Genomic DNA, 23,641 nt, shown 5'->3' with positions numbered 1-23,641 from the left:
GTTGAAAATTGAAATCAAAATCTCACACACATACATCACGTACGTATATAATTTTGTTTAGGAACCCGACACTGGAATTAAAAATTTAGGAACTCCTAATTTTGGGAGCCCAACCCCTACAACTGGACTTTCTCTAGGGATTGCACTGACTGATTTATTAACAAATTTATCTCTTGATTACCTAACTTCTTCTAGCTAAACTGACTCTCTCATAACCATATAAGGAGATGATCTCCTTTATTTGAGTTTGTTGGAATTTTTTTCTTTTACTTTTCGAACTTTGGAAACTTAGAGACTCCAACCCAAGAGGGGTTAAGCCTAAAAAACCAATACTTTTACCCACAATTCAATCAAGGGTCTTAGCCTCAAAAAATTAATTCCAACCTATAAGGGGCTTAGGCCCCAAACTGTGTTTGTGACAAACAAGTGTGTGGGTTTTTTATAGGTGTTAAAAAAACGTGTGAGATATTTTGCATGCGCGAAACAATGTATGAACTATTTCAAAATTTGGTTCTTTTTTTTTTTAATAAATTTTCAGATTTTCGATTTCTCGTTTTTCTACCAAACTAATTAATTTAAGGGATTACAACTACTTGATTGAAAATTTAAATTTAATTACGTTTGATTAAACAACAATGATTACACCTACCTGATTGAAAATTTAAATCTATTTAAGTACGACTAAACAACAATGATTACTAAAGATAACTACAAGGAGTTTCTTGGGTCTCGTGGAAGACCAACAATACAAGCATCTCGCGCTGCCTTAAACATTTGTATCCCATCTTCTTCGAGAGTCCTATCATCAATCGCCATTAAGTTCACTACATATTGATCTCTAGCATATTGCATTTTGTGGTTCTTGTATTCTTGTTGTATTCGTAGGTTTTCTTGTTGAATCCGTAGAGATTCCGTTGAACCCGTGCATTTTCCTGTTGTATTTCCACAACTTCATCCGTTGAAAATGCTCTATGTGCTTCTTCGTTTCTCACTTACCAATATCCATCTGATAGAGCTTTTGAAGAGTCACTGGCTTCTTTATCTTTAACACTAGAGTTTGTAGAATTTTCTACAACTCTTACATTTGCTTGACTTGTTTACGAACATTTGATCTTTCCTCCAATGGATCGAAACTAGTATCTGTTTTGGTAGATGTTGTCTCACCTGACATTTTTGATATCCACTTGTTGTGCATCATCAAAATTTTGTATACATGTTCGAATCTAAAGGCCTTTACTTTGTGGTTTTTTAAAAAGTCGCAACTGCTATTTGGAACTAAAACAAACAAAACTTATATTAAGTTTATATCATGAAGTAAATAAATAAATAAAAAAAAAAAAAAGGGATTTCAAGTTTGAATAATTACGCAATCATAACCATTTTTTCCCGTTTTCTGTACTTCGTTTACGAACCAGAAAATAGAAAGAAAGTTTTGACAGTCAGAGTTTATCCCACTAAAACGAGATTTACAACTCCTTATTGTACGCTCTCGGACCGCCTTTGCATTATATTCATCAGATATTTTTTTTTCCCACAATACTTTATACGGAGTATTTTTATTTATTCCGGACGCCGTTGCGAGCTTTAAAAAACAATTAACAAGTAAAATATCTTCCTCGTTGCATCCGGTATCCGTGGAGCTTTTTTGGTGTTAGTCGTGTCTTCTTGCGCATAAGAATCATCAAATGTTTCATAAAACATTGAGGGAATGTGTGGTGATGTTTTTTCAATATCATCATTCCCTAATTCAACATATGAGAAACTAGGAGACGTCAATTCTTTACGTCGGACATTTGTTGGACATCTTGGGGATCTATTATAAGAAGAGATAGATAAAATGGGAGAGGATGGGAAAATTATGGGAGAGAGAAAGAAATTTAGAGAAAATGAAACGAAAATTTAGAGAAAACTAAGAGCGGTATGGATTTCAACTCCTAATTGTAGGGGGGTTGAACCAATTTCTGGTCGTTGGAGCACATCCAACAACCAGGGATGACTGGTCACATTACCGTTGGAGTCCCCAACTCCAACGGTCATGTGACTAGGCCTTCAGTTGACTCTTGTGTAAGAGTCGTCTGAAGAAACTCTTTGGTTTGAGGTTCGACCAGTGGGGTTTAGGTTAAATTTTGGGCCTCAACCCCACCGGACTACAGTTGCTTAAGGTAACATAACTTTAATGTAGGGGTTCAGACTACCAATTTTGGGAGCCCTTGAATTTTGGGAGTCTCAGATTTTTTCAACTCCAATGTCGGCTCTCAACAGGGGCTCGCAATCCCAAATCATGTACGTGTGCGGGTTTTTGATTTCAACTATAAATTATTAATTTCAAATATAAAACTAAAATTTGATATTATTCTAGAGAGAAATAGAGAATTTCAAAAGATTAAAAAAAGTTAGAGAAAGAATTGAAAAACATATTTGAAACATTTAAAAAATAATTAGATTAAAAGAAAAATAAAAATGAAAAATGATTAAGTGGATCTTTTTTTAGGTTCAAAATTTAAATTTTGAACCTCAATCGAACGACTTGAAGTTGTCATATTTTGGACCTCAAAACGACTTGGAGTTGCTCTTATATATACTTATACTGATAGTTTTTTTTTTTTGGCGTTTAAAAAGCTTATACTTAGGCTTTCAACCAAAAAAAAATATAGTTAGGACTTAGGAGTGATTATCGGTTAGCTGCCGAGTGCCTTTACTTCAATTGATATTAAACTAGTCAACCCTGGGTTGGCTTTGAGCAGTCTAGTGTCCATTGAGCCCATGGGGTCAGTCAGCTTTATCCGTTTATATATGAAAATACCTAATGGCCCCCTACTTTGTGACCAGCTTCCTGCCTGGCCCCCTACTTTACAAGAAATACCCATATGGCCCCCTTCCGTTATAACACCGTTACTCTCTATCTTCCATTTCTTTTCTCTCCCCTCCAACATGTTTTCTCTCTCTGCCACCTCGTTAAACCAGCCACATCATCGTCTTCACCGGCAGGGTCGCTGGCCGGCCAAATTTCCGGCCGGCGACCTTCAAATGTTTTTTTTTTTTTTCTCTCTCTCTCTAAAAAAAAAAATATTTTTTTTTAAAAAATTCTCTCACCTCTCTCTCTCTAAACTCCGGCGAAGGTTCCCCTTCGCCGGAGTTTAGAGAGAGAGAGGTGAGAGAATTTTAAAAAAAATGTTTTTTTTTTTAGAGATAGAGAGAGAAGAGAGAGAAAAAAAAAAGTTTGAAGGTCGCCGGCCGGAAATTTGGCCGGCCGACGACCCTGCCGGTGAAGACGATGTTGTGGCTGGTTTAACGAGGTGGCAGAGAGAGAAAACATGCTGGAGGAGAGAGAAGAGAAATGGAAGAGAGAGAGAGTAACGGTGTTATAACGGAAGGGGGCCATATGGGTATTTCTTGTAAAGTAGGGGGCCAGGCAGGAAGCTGGTCACAAAGTAGGGGGCCATTAGGGAAATAACCCAAAATAAAAACAGTACGTGGGGAAATGACCGGCCATACGTAGGTCCTACCAAAGTAAAGATTGACAGTCTGTCATCTCTCCGACAGCTAAGCAATAGAGAGAAGAGCCATATAGGATTCCTCTATCCATGCTATCTGACGTGGGACCACCACGTGACAATAATTCATACGTCCATCACACCACTTCCTTTCTCTTCTCCTTTTTTTACTTTTTCTTTTTTTTTTTCTCTTATACAGACTAATCACGTGCCTTTCAAAAAAAAAAAAAAAACTAATCACGTGCAGATCAGCGTGATACATGTCTATCCATTCAAATCGGCAATTCATGATTAGCTCCGGCCGTACCAAAAACCAATCAGTTCTATATTATTGTCAAAAAATAATTTAGGTTATCTAAAATAATAAGTTGTTAGATTTATTTAGGGGTGAACATCGGTTGGATAACCGACTTTTTGAGCTTATCCATAGTCCAATCCAAAGGGTTCGGTTATTCTGAATTTCAATCCGAACCAATCCGTTCATGGTTTGGTTCGGTAACCGAACCAAACTATACATGAACGGTTTGGTTCGGTTAAATAACCAAACCAAAGGTAAAAAATTTTCCAAAAACAAAATTTCAAAATTTCAACTTTAAAACTAGTTACAGTTATACTTCATCATGCTAAAAAATAGTATTATCTCACAAATCCTTAAGTCTACATGTACATGATTAATTCGACATAGTTTATCAACATTCGAGGAAGAGAAAAAAATGATAAACAATTGAATCATATATTCTCACATATATAATATATAGAAAGTAATAATAAATGGTTTGGTTCGGTTTCTTCGGTTATCCGTCAAACAAATCCATAGACCGAACCAAACCACTCGGTTTTTTATATTTTAGTATCCAAACCAATCCGGATAACCATTGGATCGGTGTCCAAACCGCCCAAATCTGTTTGGATCGGATTGGTTTGGTCGGTTCGGATACTAAATGAACACCCCTAAATTTATTGGAAATCAATCTAATATTAATCTTGTCTAAAAAGTATGAATTTGCCATGAAACAAGTCTGAATCATTGATAGTCCAGTTTGGCTTCCTAGCTAGTTCCTAACTTCTCTTTGTGTCATACAACATTAGTTGTTAACAACGTTGTATTTTGGTTTATGATGTGTTTGGATGACGGAATCATGAAGTCGCAGATTCATGATTCCACGGATTAATGAATCCAAGTAATATTTTTTGGTTTGTTTGACAACTAATAAGAATTTTAAGATTTATTATTATTTGAGTATTTTTAAACCTTTCTTTAAAAAAAAATATTGAATAAATTTTGTTCTCAAAAGTCGTTTTTCAAGAAAAAAATGATTTTCGGGAAAAAATGACTTTCGGGGAAAAACTGAATTTGGAAAAAAAAAACAATATTTTGAAGAAAAAAGGATTTTCGGGAAAAAACTGATTTTTGGAGAAAAAATGATTTTTGGGAAAAAATGGTTTACGGAGAAAAAATGATTTTCGTGAAAAAACTAATTTTTGGGAAAAATAATGATTTTTGAAAAAAATAATATTTTTAAAATAATTATTTTGTTGAAGGAAATATTTTTTTGTTGATTTTAAGTTTGAAATTTGGATAAATTAATCCAAAATGCTAGCAAATCCTAGGGGGAAGGGTGAGATTTTGCTCCAATACAAATTTTGGAATTAGAAATCCTTAGGATTCAAGAGTCCTAGGATTCTTGATAGCCAAACAGACCAAAGATTCATGATTCGTACCAAATCCTACTTTTGATAGAAATCCTACAACCAAACACACCATTAGTAAATTTCCTTTCTTTTACTTTTTTCTTTTTTCTTTTTTATTTTTCTTTTTATTTTTATGTTGAAATGGTTTCGTGAAATGTTCAAGCATGGATACAAACCGCTTTTGTTTTTCAAATGAATAATTTCTACGAGATCCACATTCAACTTCGATTTTAATATTATTAAAGTCACACTTTTTAGTCTAAATGGGCCTTGCCCATCACCACTTGATTTAGTGGTTAGACATCCACTCTGCGTATGAAATGTCAAGTTCGATTCATAAGAAAGAAGAAATTCATCATTTATTGAACTTAGGTAAGAATAAATTGATTCTCATGCTTTATATGATGACTCAAGGGTCTTTATTATTGTCCTAAGGAATTAAGATGTCTTTGAGATAGCAATTATTGAGTTTCAATCATAAAGTAATATATTTATAGGGATATTTAGTGTTAGGATCAAAGAAAAGTATTGTCATTACTATTTGGGTCAAGAGTTTGTTCGTTATAGGTTCTGGTCACAGACTAACCGTTGACCCAGTTGACTAGAGACAGTCGTTAACAACCATTAGTCTGTGACCCAAATGCTAATGTTAGTACTTTACGTTGACCCTAACACTAAATATCTCAGAAGTAAATTGTAATACCAAAATAAAAGCATATTGATCAATCTAGCAAAACTATAATGTGATTCAAATAAATAAATGTTCATCTAATACAATATGCGATCGTAGATGGAATTGAACATTAGGGATGAAACTGGTCCGGGTGGACCGGTTTTTAACATATTTAAACGGGTGCCTATTATAACGGTCCGATTTTTATATTTCAAAAAATCCGGCCAAAAGTCCGTAAAGAATAAAATAGACCAGCTATTTGAAAACCGGTCTTTCGGTCTGTTTAAACCTAATTCAAAATTTTATTTAATGAAATATTAACAACGACAACAATCTTTGCTAAAATTGTCTTAGTTACTTGTATTAAAAAAAATTAAGAAGAAAACCGAGTAAACAAATAGTCAGTATGATTACCCATAGTAAAATCAGAACTTCAAAATTCTAATTCCTGGTAAAAATTCAACAAAATTATATTAGAAATCCTAAAACTAAACAATAAACAGGCATATTAGCAAGCACAATTATACAGAACAAAGGGAATCATTACTCATTCTGCTCCAAGAATTGCTCCAACGTTCAACTTGAATCCCCACATTTAGTTTCAGATTCAACCAAATACGAACATCTTCCCGATACTGATGCCCCATTGCACAAACAGATTCATCTCTTTCTTAAAGGTGTATTCTTTATGGGTGTATTTTGGTAGTGATAAGTTCCCAATTTGAATTCTTCAAATTTGGAAACTTAATTTAATTGAAATTGGAATTCCAACTCCCAACGTGAAGACTTAATTTAATTTCCTCTCCTTTATCTCTCTCTAGAATTTCTCACAGTCACCATTTCCTTCACCAAGTTTTGATCACCGCTTCTTTCGTCGAAGGGAGAGGTCCCTTCGTCGGTATCCCTTGTTACTGCAAAGGGGAAACCTCGTTTTAGGTTGTTTAGATCTAGTTTTACTTCTAACTTTAGTTATTTGTAGTAGCTCAGAGAAGGAAAAGGAGGGAGTAAGTTGATGTATGCGACAATTTCTTTCGATTGATGATTCATCTTCTTCTCGTTTGGCCGGATCACACAATTTTTTTTAAAGATTTTCTTGGCTGAATTTGCATCGTCGCTTATCTTAGTGTTAGAGGGAAAGAATTGGAGCGGTTGCAATGGAGAAAGAATAAGCGATTAATTCTTCCAGAGAATCAAGAGAGTAATATCTACATCAATTAAATCAAGAGAACAACAACATCTTATTTCGTCATCAATCTATATTCACACGATTTCCACTTATCTGATTGTTTATAATTTCTTCTTATGTTTTAGTTCGATTATATTTTGTGATCTATAGGATCTTTTTATTCGTGATCTTGAGGATCTTCCTATTTTATAACCTTTAGGGTCTTTTCTTTTAGTTTATGTCTTGCAACTTCTTTCTCTTCATACGGTACTTTACATTTGGAAGTTTTGTACTTCACTTATGTAACTCTTATGTTGTTTGAAGAGATGAGTTAATCTTTCAACCATGTAATGTCCTGGATTGTTATCCTTGTTATGAATGGAATTAGGGTTTAATAAAAAAAAAACAAGGAAACTTCAGTCTAGTACCTTCAAAACAAAGGAAACTTCCAATTTTATAATATATTTTCGTTCTTTTATTTCAGGCTCATAAGAGCTTGGTCCCGCATCTCTAATATATACGGCAGTTACTCCGGTCCGGTTCGGGCTCCACGGGCTTGTCATAAAAAAGATCGAACCAGACCTAAAAACCGATTCAATAAAAAAAAACCGACCATTTTAAACCACGTTTTTCTGGTCGGGTCTGGTTCGATTTTCACCGGTCTTTCGGTCTTCGCGGTTTTTAGTTTCAACCCTATTGAACATGTTTTATTCTGCATTTAATGCGCGTCTTCAAATCGTTGCGCCTTTCCGATGCGAAAAATACTGTACCAGTGCCTCGAAATATGAGATTCTTTCTCTACAAATTCTTTAGATCACTTTAACTTTGTCTTCATGGTATTCAACTTTCATATCGTAGAGCTCTCAACACTTTCCGAAATATATTTCACAAATATCACATGACCTTAATTTTCTTCCCGGACGTTTGATACAGTTGCCCTCTGGGAATCTCATCAAACGAGTTCTACGACTATTTACTTGATACATTGAAGGGGATTATGCTCAGTAGTAAATCCATTGGAGTGACTTATGCTAACACAAATTGTCTTTCTACCAACGGTGGCGGTCGGTGTCCATGCTCTGTTGGCGGGTTCGTCGGTCAGGATTCATGTCTTTCGCATCGCTAATGATGGTGGAAGAGCTAGCTTAGGACTAGGTTATACTCTATGTTTGACAAGTTCTCAAATCAGACAAGTTCTTAATCGAAATGCGTACACTCCTGAAACCCACACATCTTCAACAAATCCTCCTTAGGACACCCACGTTCAATGAATAATAGGTGAAGTTAGTATAAGGATCAATGAAAAACTACCGACATTAGCATTTGGGTGACAAACTAACGGTTGTTAACGACCGTCTCTAGTCAACTGGGTCAATAGTTAGTCTGTGACTCAAACCCTACAACAGACAAACTCTTAATCCAGATGCTAATTTCGGTACTTTTCTTTGACCCTAACGTTAAATATCTCATATTTTTAATATAATGATGTAATAACTCTTCAATCCATATAATAAAAAACGAGATAGATCTCAAGTATTTTGTCAAGGGTTGCCAATAGAATATTATTCCATTTCTTTTTAAGAAAGTTGAAGAGCCTGCCCATGGAAAACGCGAGGGAGGGAGTCTGCCCACTTCTCCCCAAATGAAAACAAAGTTCTTCTTGAATACCTTTAGGAAGAGAAGCCCTCCAGGCAACCACTAGAATTAATAACCCAAGACTGTCACACCCATCCATTGAAGCATGAAGCTTGATTACCCAAGTAATTAACTAATTGTGGAGGCATGGAGTCCCCCGTCCTCATGATAAAGCGGAGAGAGGTATGTGATGATGGAGATGAAAATGTGAAGTGATGGTGGTCGGAGGTGATGCTAAAGATAAAGGTGATGAGAGAAAGAGAGGGTCATGGTGGTGGTGCACGGAGGTGGTGGTCGTCGGTGAAGTGGTTGTGAAGTTGATTTGTGTTTGTATTTGAAATGTGATGTACATTAATAAAGGCCGCGGCTTTGGGGAATAAAGAAAATTCTCCGGGGAATAAAGATTTTTCTTAAAACTAGTCAAATAAGTTTGACTTTTATGTTTTTTTTTATTGCTAAGGGACTTCTAATTTTTGGGAGTTCTCCTCCATCTCATCACCTCTCTCTACCACCTCATCTCCACGCCATGTCATCATCTTCTCCGGTGAAGGTCGCCGGCCGGCGACCTCCAAACATAAAAAAAAAAAAAAAAAAAAATTTCTCTCTCCCCTCTCTCAAAATTTTTTTTTTTTTTTCTTCCTCTCTCTCTCTCTCTAGATCAGATCTAGAGAGAGAGAGAGTATCTTCACGAACAGATCTAGAAATGACTACGCATGCATGTGATGTGAGATAAAATGGTAAAGGTATATAAAACTTCCCATCCATGATTGACTGATGAAGAATATGAAGACACCACTAAAGTCCAAGCCCATATTCAGTGATTGGACTTAGTCAGTGTAGAGGTGCTTCTAAAATAGTTACTGATTGGGCTTAGTGATTGGGAATTCTAATTGCTTTGAAGCTAGTTTATCTATAGGCGCCGGCCAATCTGTAAGCCCATTCGGGAATTCTAAATGGTAAAGGTATATAAAACTTCCCTGGCTCCCTCTAACGCCCACGTTAGATTGCCCATTTGGCAAGACAGAAACTATCAAATCAATAATCAGACTCAGAATAACAATTATCTATCATGTAAATCTCATGAAAACGTTTTCAGAGTAGAAGAATAACAATTATCTACCATGTATCTTTGTGATTGTTATCACTAATGAATGAAAAAGTATGGTTTTGCTCAAAAAAATAAATAAAAAAATAAAATAATCAAACTCAGAGATTTTCTATTGTTGGGAGTTTTTGTTTATTGGGGTTTTCTTTACCAACTAATGAATGTATGATTTTGATGGTTCAGAAAAAATCTGATCATTGACCAAGAGATGACTATTTGAAGAGATTGAGAAATGGGGATTTGAATATAGAGCTTAGGGGAGGCTTTTTATTGGATTGGAAAGGTGAGTTTTTTCCCCGTAGATTCAGCTATTGAAATATTTTACTATTGTTTTTTTCTAAAATAGACATTTGGTTTTAGTCTTAAATCATATTAATTCTGTTCTTTAATGGTTGCTTGAAGAGGATTGTTTGAAGATGATTTTTCACTTAAAATCATCTTCAAACAATCTTAAGATAATTCTTTAAGGATTCATGATTCATGATAATTTACTTTTAAAAAGGCGGAGTAGGATTCGAGTTTTTCTCAAATTCTTCATTGAGGTTTTAGGTTTTCATCAAGTTGGATTTTCACTCAACTTGAGATAATTTTTTCTGCTAAATCTTAAGTATATCCATCTGTTTTTTTTGTTGAACTCTTAAGTATATCCATCTGATTTCTCTGAATTGATAGGTTCATGCCCATTACAATTTTGGACCTTTGGGGTGCCTATTTATCGGTTAATTACTTGGATCGATTCCTTTCTTTTTATGAAATTCCTGTAAGTAATTTGACATTCAAGATCTAGGATTTTGTTCGGAACAAATAAAAATTTTGTTTTGGTAGAAGAAAATGGTGGTGAACTTTACCTAGATTAGTTGACCAGATGTTTATGGAGAATGGTCATTGATTCGAGTCAATGAGAAGGCCGACCCCTTACAACAGTTTGGCCTGATGTCTACAGAAGCGCCCAACAACTAATCATTAATAATACACTTGTGTATTTGCATGAGGCAAATTCGAAAACAAAAAAGAAGATCTATTACCTATTTTTTTCTTTTTTAAGTCTGGGTCTTAAACTTTTCATGGGTCCTTTATTTTGGGTCTGTACCAAACCATTTAACACTCTCTCTCTCTCTCTCTCTCTCTCTCTCATGGTAGAAGGAGCCGTACTTTGAAGGTAGTAGAGTAGCTTGTGAGGGATGAAAGTATCATACTTTATTAATGTTTGAAGTATACAACTTTAATATTTGTTGGTTCCTAAGTAAAATGGGGCGGCTACTTATGCTGATCTCCTTCCTTACTTCTCATGTTCTCTTCAATGGGATACTTCTCCCACATTCCACTCTTTTGTGGACATTTTTTTTATTCTTCACGGCCAAATGAATTTGTGTAGATTTTAAGCAACGTCTAAAGTAATCTCATCCATTATAACGGTGTGTTCTTAGTTAATCGTCATCATTTCTTAACAAAATTTCACATTTTTCTTGCTTATTAAAAACCGTTGTTTCCTCCTAAATAGATGTTATAACTGTGGAACTAATCATTTTCTTAAAAGTTAAAACTATTTTATTTATTTTTGGCATAAATTTATTGTTTTTATTTTATAATAAATAAATGAAGAGCAAAATTTATATTAGTAGTTTTTATTGTTATACTCATTTTTCATTGTTTTCTACTGTATTTATTTTAACGAGGTTGGTTTTCCCTTGTAACAGTAACAAACTTGTACTGATGTACAATTTGGTATAGAAGAATTCGACTTAACACAAAATCCAGATAAGAATGGGTATTCTTCACGAGCACTTTACGAATTCAAATTTAAGTGTCTTTAACCAACCTCAAAATTTGTCTACATTACAAGAATACTATCAACCTTTAAAATATAAGAACACCTTTTTGTTATTTGAAGGATAGGGAACATTTATTTTTCTGCCTGTTTATCATGTTTCCCAAATGTATACATACACTCACTCACACAAATCTAGGTTTTTTTTAACTCAATTACCTATTGACATATATCCGATTCCATCTACTTCCTTTACTAAGTTCTAATCAATTACTTAATTCAGCTACTCTTTTGTCCATTACACTTTTTACCTTTTTGCATTTGCCCTACCTATGTGCACCTTGTATATGGATAATATTATTTTATCGAATGACGAGTTTAACTATATTTGTCAGCTAAGAGCATCTCCAATGGGACACTCAATCTCTAACACTTAGAGTGCCACACATGACTTTTTGGAGTTTTTGTTAAAAATCTATCTCCAATGGAACACTTTGTTAGACACTCTAATATGAGGTGGACACATTTATTATAGAGTGTCTAGAGAGAGAAACTCTAAAATGAGAGTGTCTACTTGAGACACTCTAAGTGTTACTTTTAAATTTCAACCAATAAAAAAATCTTGCTTTTCAACTACTTTTTATCAATTGAATTGAAGAAGGACATGTGTATTAAGTATAGACACTTTAGAGATCTCCATTGGAGACCAACAAAAATTAGAGTGTCTCTATATTGACATTTTGAAAAGAGAATCTCTATTGGCCCTTGACAACTAGGACTTTTAGAGTGTTTGTTAGAGTGTCCTATTGGAGATGCTCTAAGCGAGCTAGACTGAGTAATGATCTAACATTATTACCTACTAGTTTCAATGTCTGTTCGGGATTAGAGTTGATCCTAGTTATTCAAGACTATATGTGCAAAATGATCATAACGGTAGCCTACTGCACCTACCAACTATGACCTTCGGTTTAAAGTATGTTCTACGATCAACACAACTTTGTGGATCAATCATAAATTGACCGATGATGATCTTGGACCTCTCTCACCTCGTACCTAAATTTATTGAATGATTTTTGTGGACCCTATTTCATCTGTTAAAAAATGAGGTTGAAACATAAAGTTTCCCTCAATTTTTTATAGTAAATAAACTAACAACCGGCTCCTCCCGCGACCAATGTTAAAATAACTTCATGGGACACAGATTTGTACTAATTAATTATTGGTAAGATGAACATTTTGACCTGAATTCACCTAAGATTGATCTTAACTTGAACTTGTTTGTTAAAGGTCTATGCACAATTACCTAATTTTTGGGTTAGCTTTGTCTTAATGCACAAAGCAGTTGTAGATTTGGTTGTGTGCACTAAGTAGAATCCAAGTAATAAGATAGATTGAGTGGTGTTGGATACCTAATTTTGGGTGGATATTGGCAAAGAATGATTTGTTTTTAATGCCAACTTTGTTTTCTTATAAAGTTACATTAGTTACAACTTCCCAAAGTTGTGATGCCCATACCCATACCACTAGTTCCACTAGCAACTCAAAAGAAAACAACTTCACAAGTCTTTACTCCCACTTCACTCACTACACACATAATAGAGTTTGCTTTGTTGTATTTTGTTTCTTCCACTTTTCTTTTTTCTCTAGAATTCTTACTCTTACTTGTAAGCAATATTGTACTCACACTCTATGTCTGGAGGAATATAATAGAATTGGTTTCTATCTCTTTCTAATGAAGTCACAACTCCTAAATTTAACTAGTCTTCTCTCTAAAGGGTAAACTAACTCCTGTACGCCATCTAATTGGCTCCCACACACCAATAAAAAACAGTGAATATGTAACAACATTGACATTATTATGCAAGAAAGATAAACTATAATTCTATGAGAGATTTTATAGGCAATGTATTTTGCAAGTTTGACCTGGTCAATTCATTATGACCAAAGTTGGTTAAACGCAACTCTACGTTTGAAGATTAAGTTCATTCTCCCGGAAAGAAATCGTCAGCCGATGATGATGGTGGCCATGGCAAGCTCAAAAGAAGAAAATGGAAGCAAGTTACTTAAATCTGCACAAAGACGAAGGTGAAGAAGAACTCATAAATTTCAGGGTTCCTCGAAAGAAAAAGATAGAAAATGACCGGATTGCATATTATTTAACTTATTAATGGTAAATACATATTGACACTTTAAATGATTTCAAAAAGTAACTTGTTTTTTTTATTTATTACATAAATTATTTTGACTAAAATAGTTATATTTCAAAATAAAAAATATAATGTATAGATATTCTCCACTTGTTGCTATCTTAAGATAGATAACTACAAACTTAAGTAGAAGAAAAGAAGAAGTAGATCATCATCATCCACTTAAAAATGATGCACTTATAGATCTCAATCAAATTCTATGTTAATAATGGTGATTGATTAGTTGTTGGGAGGTATTGGGTATTTTCGGTTCCATTAATTTCTAACAAATGGAAGAAGATGCTTGGATACAGAACATGTTGTCTTAGTGGCCAACCTCTTTCTCTCACTAATTTCTCTCTCTAGCTTCTCTGTATTCATGTGATTATGAGTGAGTGACGTGCGAGGTGGAGAGTACTTTAAACTTTGGGTATATTGATATATTAAATATTTGGATATGAATTATGAAGTGCCACAACCCATATCTAACGACTCTTCAAAACCAAATATATCTTTAAAACAAAGAGTTAGTGATGATTTCACACTTTAAAGTAAACATAAAACTATACTAATTATATATGGTTAATTAACAAATCTAAATATCTTAATGGAAGAAGAGGAAGAGTAGTGAGTGTAAGTGGATGAGAAATTTAGAAGACAAGTTAATTTAGTAGTACAAGAAGTTGATGGTTTGCTGGCGTTTGGTTATATTATTACGTGCTTCACACAACTAACTTGAATAATTCGTGTTACTCGCTTTTTTGATCCACTTATCATCAATTTCATTGACTTTTAATGCTTTAATTTTTTGTATTGATCCCTTTCTCATCTTTCCAAGTCTCTAGCTATTATATATTATTGATAATGTTATATAGTTACTCCAAGCATAGAGTTAGTATTCATTAATGTTTTTGTATTCTCTAGTAAGTCCATTCTGATTTGTCTAACTCTAAATCAATTACCTTTGACTTATCTACAGAAAAAATCACAATTAGATATCGACTCATTGTGAGACTCTATATTGATTTAGATTTAATTACTTGTCTACTTATGGTTATGGTTTACTTCACTCTTACCCACTTCAGTATATTCTTAGGATATTGTTAGATAACCCACCAATATGACTTCACTCACAAAACAAGTAGTCTCACTAGTAAGTAGTAAGGCAAGTTAAATCTACCACTAGTAGCTAAATACTAGTGCAATTTAATATAATAATAAAACAACATGTTTCCAACTAACCACGACTGGTGCTATCAATTTTTAAATCTAGATTTCAGTGAGTTTTGAATGATTTTTTTTCGTTCAAGTACTTTTACCTTTTTCACATTTGAAACTTCAAAATCTAGCAATTCTATATATGTTAAAAATTTAAGTCCTCGTTATATGAGTTGTTCTGTAGTTTAAAAATATTATTTAGGAGCACGTCGTAATCAGAACAATTATGCTATACGAAAAGTTTGGTGTGAGATTAAATAGAAAGAAATTGTTATCACTTTAAGAGGAATTAATTCATGTACTTAGTATTTATGAGAGATTTATTCCTCCCTCCACACCAAATTTTTCCTGTAGCAAACATTTATTACGAAATAGTGTGTTATGATGTTGGTGGCATTCTATTTCACCTTCTTGGTTCAAACTTCAAAGGTTTACTTTCAACAACAAAAAAAATTCAAAGGTTTAGTTTACCTTTTTATTAGTTATAATTGTTGGAGATTAGAAGTATAGATACTTCAATAAACTCAAATAAACTCAAAAGATTCACATCACTATACTTTCATATAATAAAGTTTCTTTAGATCTACACAATCTCATAAACATAACACACAAAGTTTTGTCACAATATTTAACTAGATTTGAAGTTAGTTCTTACCTTAAACACAATATTCATACTAGATCTATTTCTTCTTCCTCTTCTTCAAGTTTCTTATATACTATTCTCCTTTTTCTTTCTCTCTCTAGATTGTTCTTGAACTAGTCTAAGAAAAGAACTCTCTACACCCTTTTAATTAATTTCATGAGGCTTTTACTTTTTTACCCCTTCTAGTTTGGTAAACCATTTACTCAAACCGACACTTTTATATTGGGCCCAAACCCAAATTTGGTTTATAAGCCCCCTTTTCAACATCCCCCCTTAAACCAAATTTCCATAGCTTCTCATACCTAACATCCACTTCAATCTTTCAAAGACATCATGCTTCAAGAGTTGTTCATCAAACTTTTCTTCTTCGGGAACACTATTTAAGATTGTCAACTTGACATCAAATTGATAACTTTTCCATGAATATTTACCCGCTATATAGACCCATATTTTCATATGAACAAAAGGAATAAATACCTTACTAAAATCGATGTCGACTCTTTGCTTGTAACTTTTATCTACAAACCTTGCTTTGTACTTTTGGACTTCACCACTTGCATTCTTCTTTGGTGTGTATGCACAATTTACCCCAATAGACTTGTACCTCTTTGTCAACTCATATGCATCATTCTTTTCAATTGTATTAATTTCTTCATCCATTGTTTTTTTCATTTTTTCTTCTTGAATGACTCCTTCATGACTAGTAGGATCATAATCCATGAGAAAGCAACATAAGTTCACTTCTTCTTCATTATCAATAACTTCATAAATCTCTCTCAAGCTTCTTGTTTTCATTGGTCTTTCACTCGAACTTCCTTCCGATGATGAGGATGATTGAGATGAAGATAATGGTGATGATGATGCTCTACACATTGGTGTTTGTGGTTCTCTTTGAATTTTGTTTGGTGCTTCTTCTTCATTTTCACCTTCAAGCTCAAGTTCAACTTGAATAGTTTCTTTTCCTTTCCATTCCCATGCCATTTCTTCTTCAAATACAACATCTCTACTAAGGAGAACTTTATTGGTGGTTGGGTTAAATAACTTGTAACACTTTGTTTGCTCACTATAACCAAGAAATATGCATTTTTCACCTTTGTCATCAAGTTTTGTTCTTCTTGCTTCCGGTATCTTTGCATAAGCAATACATCCAAATATCTTTAAATGAGATACACTAGGCTTGTAATACCCCCATGCCTCTTGCGGTGTTTTCATATAAACACTTTTAGTGGGACATCTATTTAACAAGTATACGGCACATGCAACGGCTTCACCCCAAAATTCTCTAGGCAAACTTTTTTCTTTTAACATGCTTCTTGCCATGTTTAATATGGTGCGGTTTTTCCTTTGGGCTACTCCATTTAGTTGTGGTGTGTATGGTGGGGGGTAAGTTCGTGAATAATTCCATGTTCTTTACAAAATATATCAAAGTCTCTTGAAGTAAATTCCCCACCTCTATCCGATCTTAGTTTCTTGATAAAATACCCACTTTGTTTCTCAACCATATTCTTGAATTCTTTGAACACTTCAAATACTTCGGATTTATTTTTCAAGAACTATACCCATGTTTTTCTACTATAATCATCAATAAAAGTGAGAAAGTAATTGTTACCTCCATTTGTCATTGGCTTCAATGGACCACAAACATCGGTATGCACAAGCTCTAGAGGATTGTAAGCTCTCCACCTTCCTTCTTTAGAGAAAGTTGTTCTATGATGCTTCCCAAAGATACATCCTTCACACACTTTATTTGGGCGATCAATATATGGTAAACCCCTTACCATGTTTTTGCTTGCCAAAGCTTTCATTCCATCAAAATTTAAATGTCCAAGTCTCAAATGCCACAACCAAGATTTATCTTTCACAATAGAGTTCAAGCATTTTGCATCATCATGTTGAATGTCTAAAGGAAATAATCTATTCTTTGTCATTTTCACCTTAGCAATTAGAGTTCCACTTTTATCTCTTAATGTGAGATGAAGATCCTTCAATCTTATATCATAGCCTTTTTCCAAAAGTTGCCCCAAACTTAATATGTTACTTTTCATTTCGGGAACATAATAAACATCGGAAATATAGTTATGTTTTCCATTTTTGAGTTGAATGAGGATATTACCTTTCCCTAGCACCGGAATCTTTGACGAGTCACCAAAATTTACACACCCTTTCACACTTTCATTCACTTCAACAAACAATTCTCTTTTCCCACAAATATGATTACTTGCACCGGTGTCGAAATACCAAGTATTTGTTTGTGATTCATCAAGTATCTATACCTCTAATCTCCAACAAATTGCTCTGATACCAATTTGTTGGAGATTAGAGGTATAGATACTTCAATAAACTCAAATAAACTCAAATAAACTCAAAAGATTCACATCACCATACTTTCATATAATAAAGTTTCTTTAGATCTACACAATCTCATAAACATAACACACAAAGTTTTGTCACAATATTTAACTAGATTTGAAGTTAGTTCTTACCTTAAACACAATATTCATACTAGATCTATTTCTTCTTCCTCTTCTTCAAGTTTCTTCTATACTATTCTCCTTTTTCTTTCTCTCTCTAGATTGTTCTTGAACTAGTCTAAGAAAAGAACTCTCTACACCCTTTTAATTAATTTCATGAGGCTTTTACTTTTTTACCCCTTCTAGTTTGGTAAACCATTTACTCAAACCTACACTTTTATATTGGGCCCAAACCCAAATTTAGTTTAAAAGCCCCCCCTTTTCAACCATAATCAGTTAGTAATAGTATTTAATTTTTCAACAAAAAAAAAAAATAGTAACAGTATTTAATACTTAAGTGGTATAGTTTTTGAAGTTTAATATTTCATTACTAGATAACCAATTCTTAATCTATTAAAGAAATTGAGGACTTGGGCACAACTCACAAGTTAGTAGGCAGTAGCTAGTAGCTACCACTTGTATTTTTAAATTAATAATAATCCTATATATAATGAAGAAAATATACAATTATAGACCACTAAGATTTTTTAAATAATGTCAACATTGATTAAGAATCACTAATTAGTACTGGATGATAAAAATGAGACCTAATCTCATGTGGATAAGCTATCTAATTGTATTATTACTACCACCTAACCACACGGCATATAAGAACCACATGGTTGGGTACTTGGGTGGTAGTAAGGTAGCCGCCTAGAGGTATTTTAGTAATGCTCTATTGTGGAGTTAAGGTCTTTCGTTGGCTCCTTTATTTGTTAGGATTTCATAAAATAACTCTATTGTGGAGTTAAGGTCTTTTGTTGGCTCCTTCATTTGTTAGGATTTCCACAAAAAAGAAAAGAAAAAAAAGAGTAGATTTCAAAAATAACTCACTGAAATATATGTATATTTTTTCTAATTAAATTTCTAACCGAACTTATAAAAAACGGTCAAGTAATATGGATTTGATTATATATTGACCAAGAACGCGTAGGGTCTTCTTAAATGACTCCGAAATGAAAATAAAATTGCAATTATTAGGGAAACTAATATACTGATTAATTATTCTTAATTAGGTCAATATGCAAATGAAGTTGGGATAGTCATGATTATGAAGAAAAAAAACGACCACATCCAATAGTCCCTAATAATTATTATCATCGAGCCAATTTCGTGGTTCCACCTTCCAGGCTTGCATTGAGGAGTCCACTCCTCTAAAGAGTGAATTGTTGAGGAAACGCAAGCTATGAGTTTTCTTGAAAGCCAATGAAATCTCTCTCTCTCTCTCTCTACCATATTTTTGGTATTTTCAAATACGTAGTGAGGTTAAGAGAAATATAATAGATGGAATTATACATTTATAGTGTTAGAAGTAAATTTAGTTGTAAGATCCCTAAAAGTAGAACCAAAGATTAACATCTCATATCAAAAGAACAGAGGTTTTTGATGTAGATGATTTGATCGAAAAATACATGGAAGAAATCAGTATGCATGGCTAGATGTAAAGGTGACATACTGAAACGACCAAAATCGAAGCTACAGGTGTCGGAATTGGACGAAATTTTGAAGGGGTGGTGCGAAATAACAGTATGCACATTCTTTGTCGCTTATGCCACAATCAACCAACTTTGGCTATCGTTTAAGCTCTCAAAACAGACTTTTAATAGTTTTATATTTTATTTTTAGTGAGTGTTCCTTAGTTTAGATAGTTTCCTATTTTCTTGAGATTCTAGTATTTTATTTTAAAAGTTGTTATTTTCTTGAGATTCTAGTATTTTATTTCGAAGTTGTTAACATCCATCTCTGTTAGCACCAGGACCAACCTCTCATTTCTCTATTAGCACCGTCCAACTATGTAAGCATTGGTCAAGTGAAGTTAACCCTAACCCCTCCATCCATCTCTCACAAAATCCAACCAGAATTTCGGATAGAACAATGATGCCCTAAGACGGACTGGACCAATCCGACCATTTCAATTAAGTCACGGATTAGCCAATCCGTTAGTCTTCACATACTCACGGATTGGCTAATCCGTTTCTCTTCACATACTCACAAATTGGTCAATCCGTGAGTATTTCAATCCACAGAAAACAGAGATGCCAAAGTCTTAAATGTCAATCTCTCTTCTTCCATTTAGACTACTTCTTCAATAACACAGTCAGTCTGCTTCTCCATCTTTCCCTCAAAAGAAACGTATAAGATCCTTTTATGCGGTAAGTTCGATCTCAATCTATCTCTCTACATCAATTCTCTGTTCTTCAAGTAATGAATCTCATTATGAGACGAACCCATTAATGGTGATGATGATGATCCACCATTAATTTTCTTCTTCTTCATCTTGTCTTTTCGGATGATATTATAGCAACTTTCTCATTTGGTTGCTTCTTTATAGACTTTGATGAAGAAATCGTTAATGGCGTAGAAGGTAAGAAAACGTAATTCGCATTATTACTCCGATTAATCAGATCTTTTAGACAAAAATGTTTTGTCTTCATTTCAGTTGAATAACTCTTCTTATTACATGATGAATCAGAAGATGATTTACTAGGTCTCGGTGTCCGAATACAGTAAGTTTCAGAAGGAATTGATTCGAGATCTTCATATGAAGAAGAAGAAAATGATGATGATGACGTTGATGAATTTTGTTCGAGATTCAGGAGATGATTTCTGGCAAAAATTGGGAAAATCGGTTTGATTTGTTGATTTGAGAAGAATTCATCTGGCGGCGATTCAAGAGGGAATTGGAAATCGTCATTTGGTCTGATTGCTCCGTTGATCTGATTGTGAAGTGATCTTAATTTGATCGTGTTAGTGTTTGAATTAAAATTAGGGCTTTCATCGATTATGAACTATACGAATAATTAATTCCTCTAGTTTAACAAGAAAATGAATTGGGATTACTTTTGATTTGGAAGAAGATGGAAGAAGCAAATGAAGGTGAACGTCACCCATATTAAAAACCGGTGTTTATAGAGAACTCGGGTCAAAGGCCATTGACCCGAGTCAACAAAATTTCTGGATGCTAACAACCTTTTGGTCCGGTGCCTTTAGAAGCACCCTAAAGAGGATCCAATAGTTGTTTAATTCGTTCAATTTAATCAATAAAGTTAAGTATTTAGTTTATTCTTGTGAGTTTCAGTTCTACAAGTCTTAACAAGAAAATTAAAAGACCTTTTCGGAATTTTCCACTACGTCAGTTTTGGTCTAGGAGTTTGCACTCCGTCATAAGTCCTCGGGTGATGATCAGAGTGTCGTTGTTATGATGGACAATGATACTATCTGTAATATGACATAGTAACTAATATGACATGTTGGTATTTGTTTGATTGTAAATCACATTTAAGTAGGAAAATAATCACTTAAAATACCAAATATCAACACGTGATCGTAGATATAACGTGTTACCTTTAGTATACCTTTAGCACCACTCACATGGTGGGTTGGATTTAAACCAATTCACCAATTCAACACGTTTGTGAACGGAAAATTCCCGACTATATGATAATCTTACATCGTTTGGAAGAACGTCTAGAACTTGGGTTATATTTGCGAATATAGAAACGTTTCCGATATGTTTCTCACAGCTCACCTAGGAACAAATTCCGTGACCATCGAGCTTGAATATAATGTAAAAATGGGTAGGTTACATGCGTGGGGCTAAAAATTGTAACTTCCCCCAAGTTTGTGTTGTAGTGGACATTTTCACATGCATTTAGAGAGTAGGTGCAAGAGATTCAAACTCTAAAATGGGTAAGAAGGTAGTTAGTATTCGTACGGCTGAGCTAGACCAAGTAAACCCTTTTCTCTCTCTACTTTCTCTCTCTCTCTCTCTCTCTCTCTCTCTCTCTATTGTTTTCTCACTAGGCTCAGCTGGACCAAAGAATGAAGTTTTCTTTATTTAAACTATAACTTCCAAAGGTTGGAAACGCAAGAGAAAGGAAGATTGGCGGACTAATTCACGGTATTCACAGAGAGTCACCCTTTTTTGACAACTCAATTCTCTTTCCTTTCAAACTAGTATATATCTTCACCCATCTCTCTCTCTTTCTCTCTCTACCTCTTTCTCTCACTATAAAATTTTGCTCTCTATTTGTTTGAGACTGTTGGTAGCAAAATTTTCATGGCAATTCAAGAACAAGAAGAAGAAGTAGTAACCATGGATTTGGGTTTGAACAATAATAATGATCTTTCTTATATAGCAAAGGGTAAGCGTACAAAACGTCAAAGACCCCAGTCTCCAATCATTATAGCCATGAATACAAGCTTATCAACTAGAAATGATGATGAAGAAAAACATCAGACCTCTGTTTCTCCAACTTCATCATCAATAGGATTTACAGTTACAGATAGTACTGAAGAAGAAGAAGATATGGCAAATTGTTTAATTCTTTTAGCAAAAGGTCATAATTTTCAGAATTCTAAACAAGAAAGAAGAAATGGAGGAGTCTCAATGGAAAAATTTAATTCTTCTAGTAGAAGATTTTCAGAAATAGCAGGAGGGGATTCTTCAAAATCTTCAGGATTTTTTGTTTATGAATGCAAAACTTGTAATAGATGTTTTTCTTCATTTCAAGCTTTGGGTGGACATAGAGCAAGTCATAAAAGACCTAAAAATATGGTTGATCAAACCCAAGTTGATAAGAAATCTCTGGTTTTAGCAAAAGATGATCAAATCAACAATCAAGTAGTACAATTTAGTAATAATCAAACCCAAATTGTTAATACCCATCTTCAGATTTCAAATGTTAGAACTTCAATGGGTAGTAACAAATCAAAAGTTCATGAATGTTCAATTTGTGGTTCTGAATTTTCATCTGGGCAAGCTTTAGGAGGTCATATGAGAAGACACAGAACAACAACAACAACAACAACAACAAATACTAGTTCAAATCACAATGATAGTAATTCAGTTATAGTTACTTCTTCTGAATCTGAAGAAGGACAGAAGAAATCAAGAAATATTCTTTCATTAGATCTTAATCTTCCAGCACCAGAAGACGATCGAGAGGGTAAATTTAATTTTGGGTCTAAACAATCTCTTGTTTTCTCTGCAACTTCTTTGGTTGATTGCCATTACTAGAAGAAGAAAAAAAAAACACCCAATTCTTTATTACATATATATTTTTTTTTAATTCATCTTTCATGATTAATACTTTAATGTGAATTATAAGCATTGTTTTTTCATTTCATATATAATTAATATTGATTCTTTCAATTCTTTGAAATAAGTAATCAATTGTTCATGTTCAATTATATTGAGTTTTTACTTTCCCTAATTTTTGTTGTAATTTGTAGTGTAAAATGGCATACAAAAAACTCATAGAGAGAGATGAACGAGAGAGAGAGAGAGAGGGGTTTGGGGGAGTTTGATTCCACCACCAAAAAAAGCAATGGATTAGGTGCAATTGCTTGTTTAGTTTACAAGGAAAGCTAAAAAAAGGGTATCTCTATCTGTTTGTTTTTCTTCTTTCCCTTGGTTTTGGATGAATGTCAAACGGAACGAACGGATACGAAGTGTGAGTAGGTAACTAACCGCTAGTGGAGGGCAAGTGGGAAATCTTAATCGGGGAGAAACTTATTTGGGGGCTATCTTTTTTTGTGTGTAATTGAAG

The 23,641-nt window shown here is 33.9% G+C and overlaps 1 protein-coding gene across 1 annotated transcript; it reads left to right on the top strand.

Annotated features, from left to right (window-relative positions):
* The first annotated feature begins 21,687 nt into the window (after nt 1-21,687).
* Nucleotides 21,688-23,279, top strand: LOC147558173 (zinc finger protein ZAT5-like). The gene has a single exon (XM_086659719.1). The coding sequence runs from the start codon at nt 22,150-22,152 to the stop codon at nt 23,107-23,109; it is 960 nt and encodes a 319-aa protein (XP_086515845.1). The 5' UTR covers nt 21,688-22,149; the 3' UTR covers nt 23,110-23,279.
* Nucleotides 23,280-23,641: the final 362 nt, after the last annotated feature.

Source organism: Eschscholzia californica, unplaced genomic scaffold, assembly GCF_041429995.1.
Source record: "Eschscholzia californica isolate CP2 unplaced genomic scaffold, dmEscCali1.0.p SCAF_2, whole genome shotgun sequence".
Lineage (NCBI taxonomy): Eukaryota > Viridiplantae > Streptophyta > Magnoliopsida > Ranunculales > Papaveraceae > Eschscholzia > Eschscholzia californica.
The sequence above is the reverse complement of the archived record's forward strand: the minus strand, read 5'-3'. Positions and strand labels throughout refer to the sequence as shown.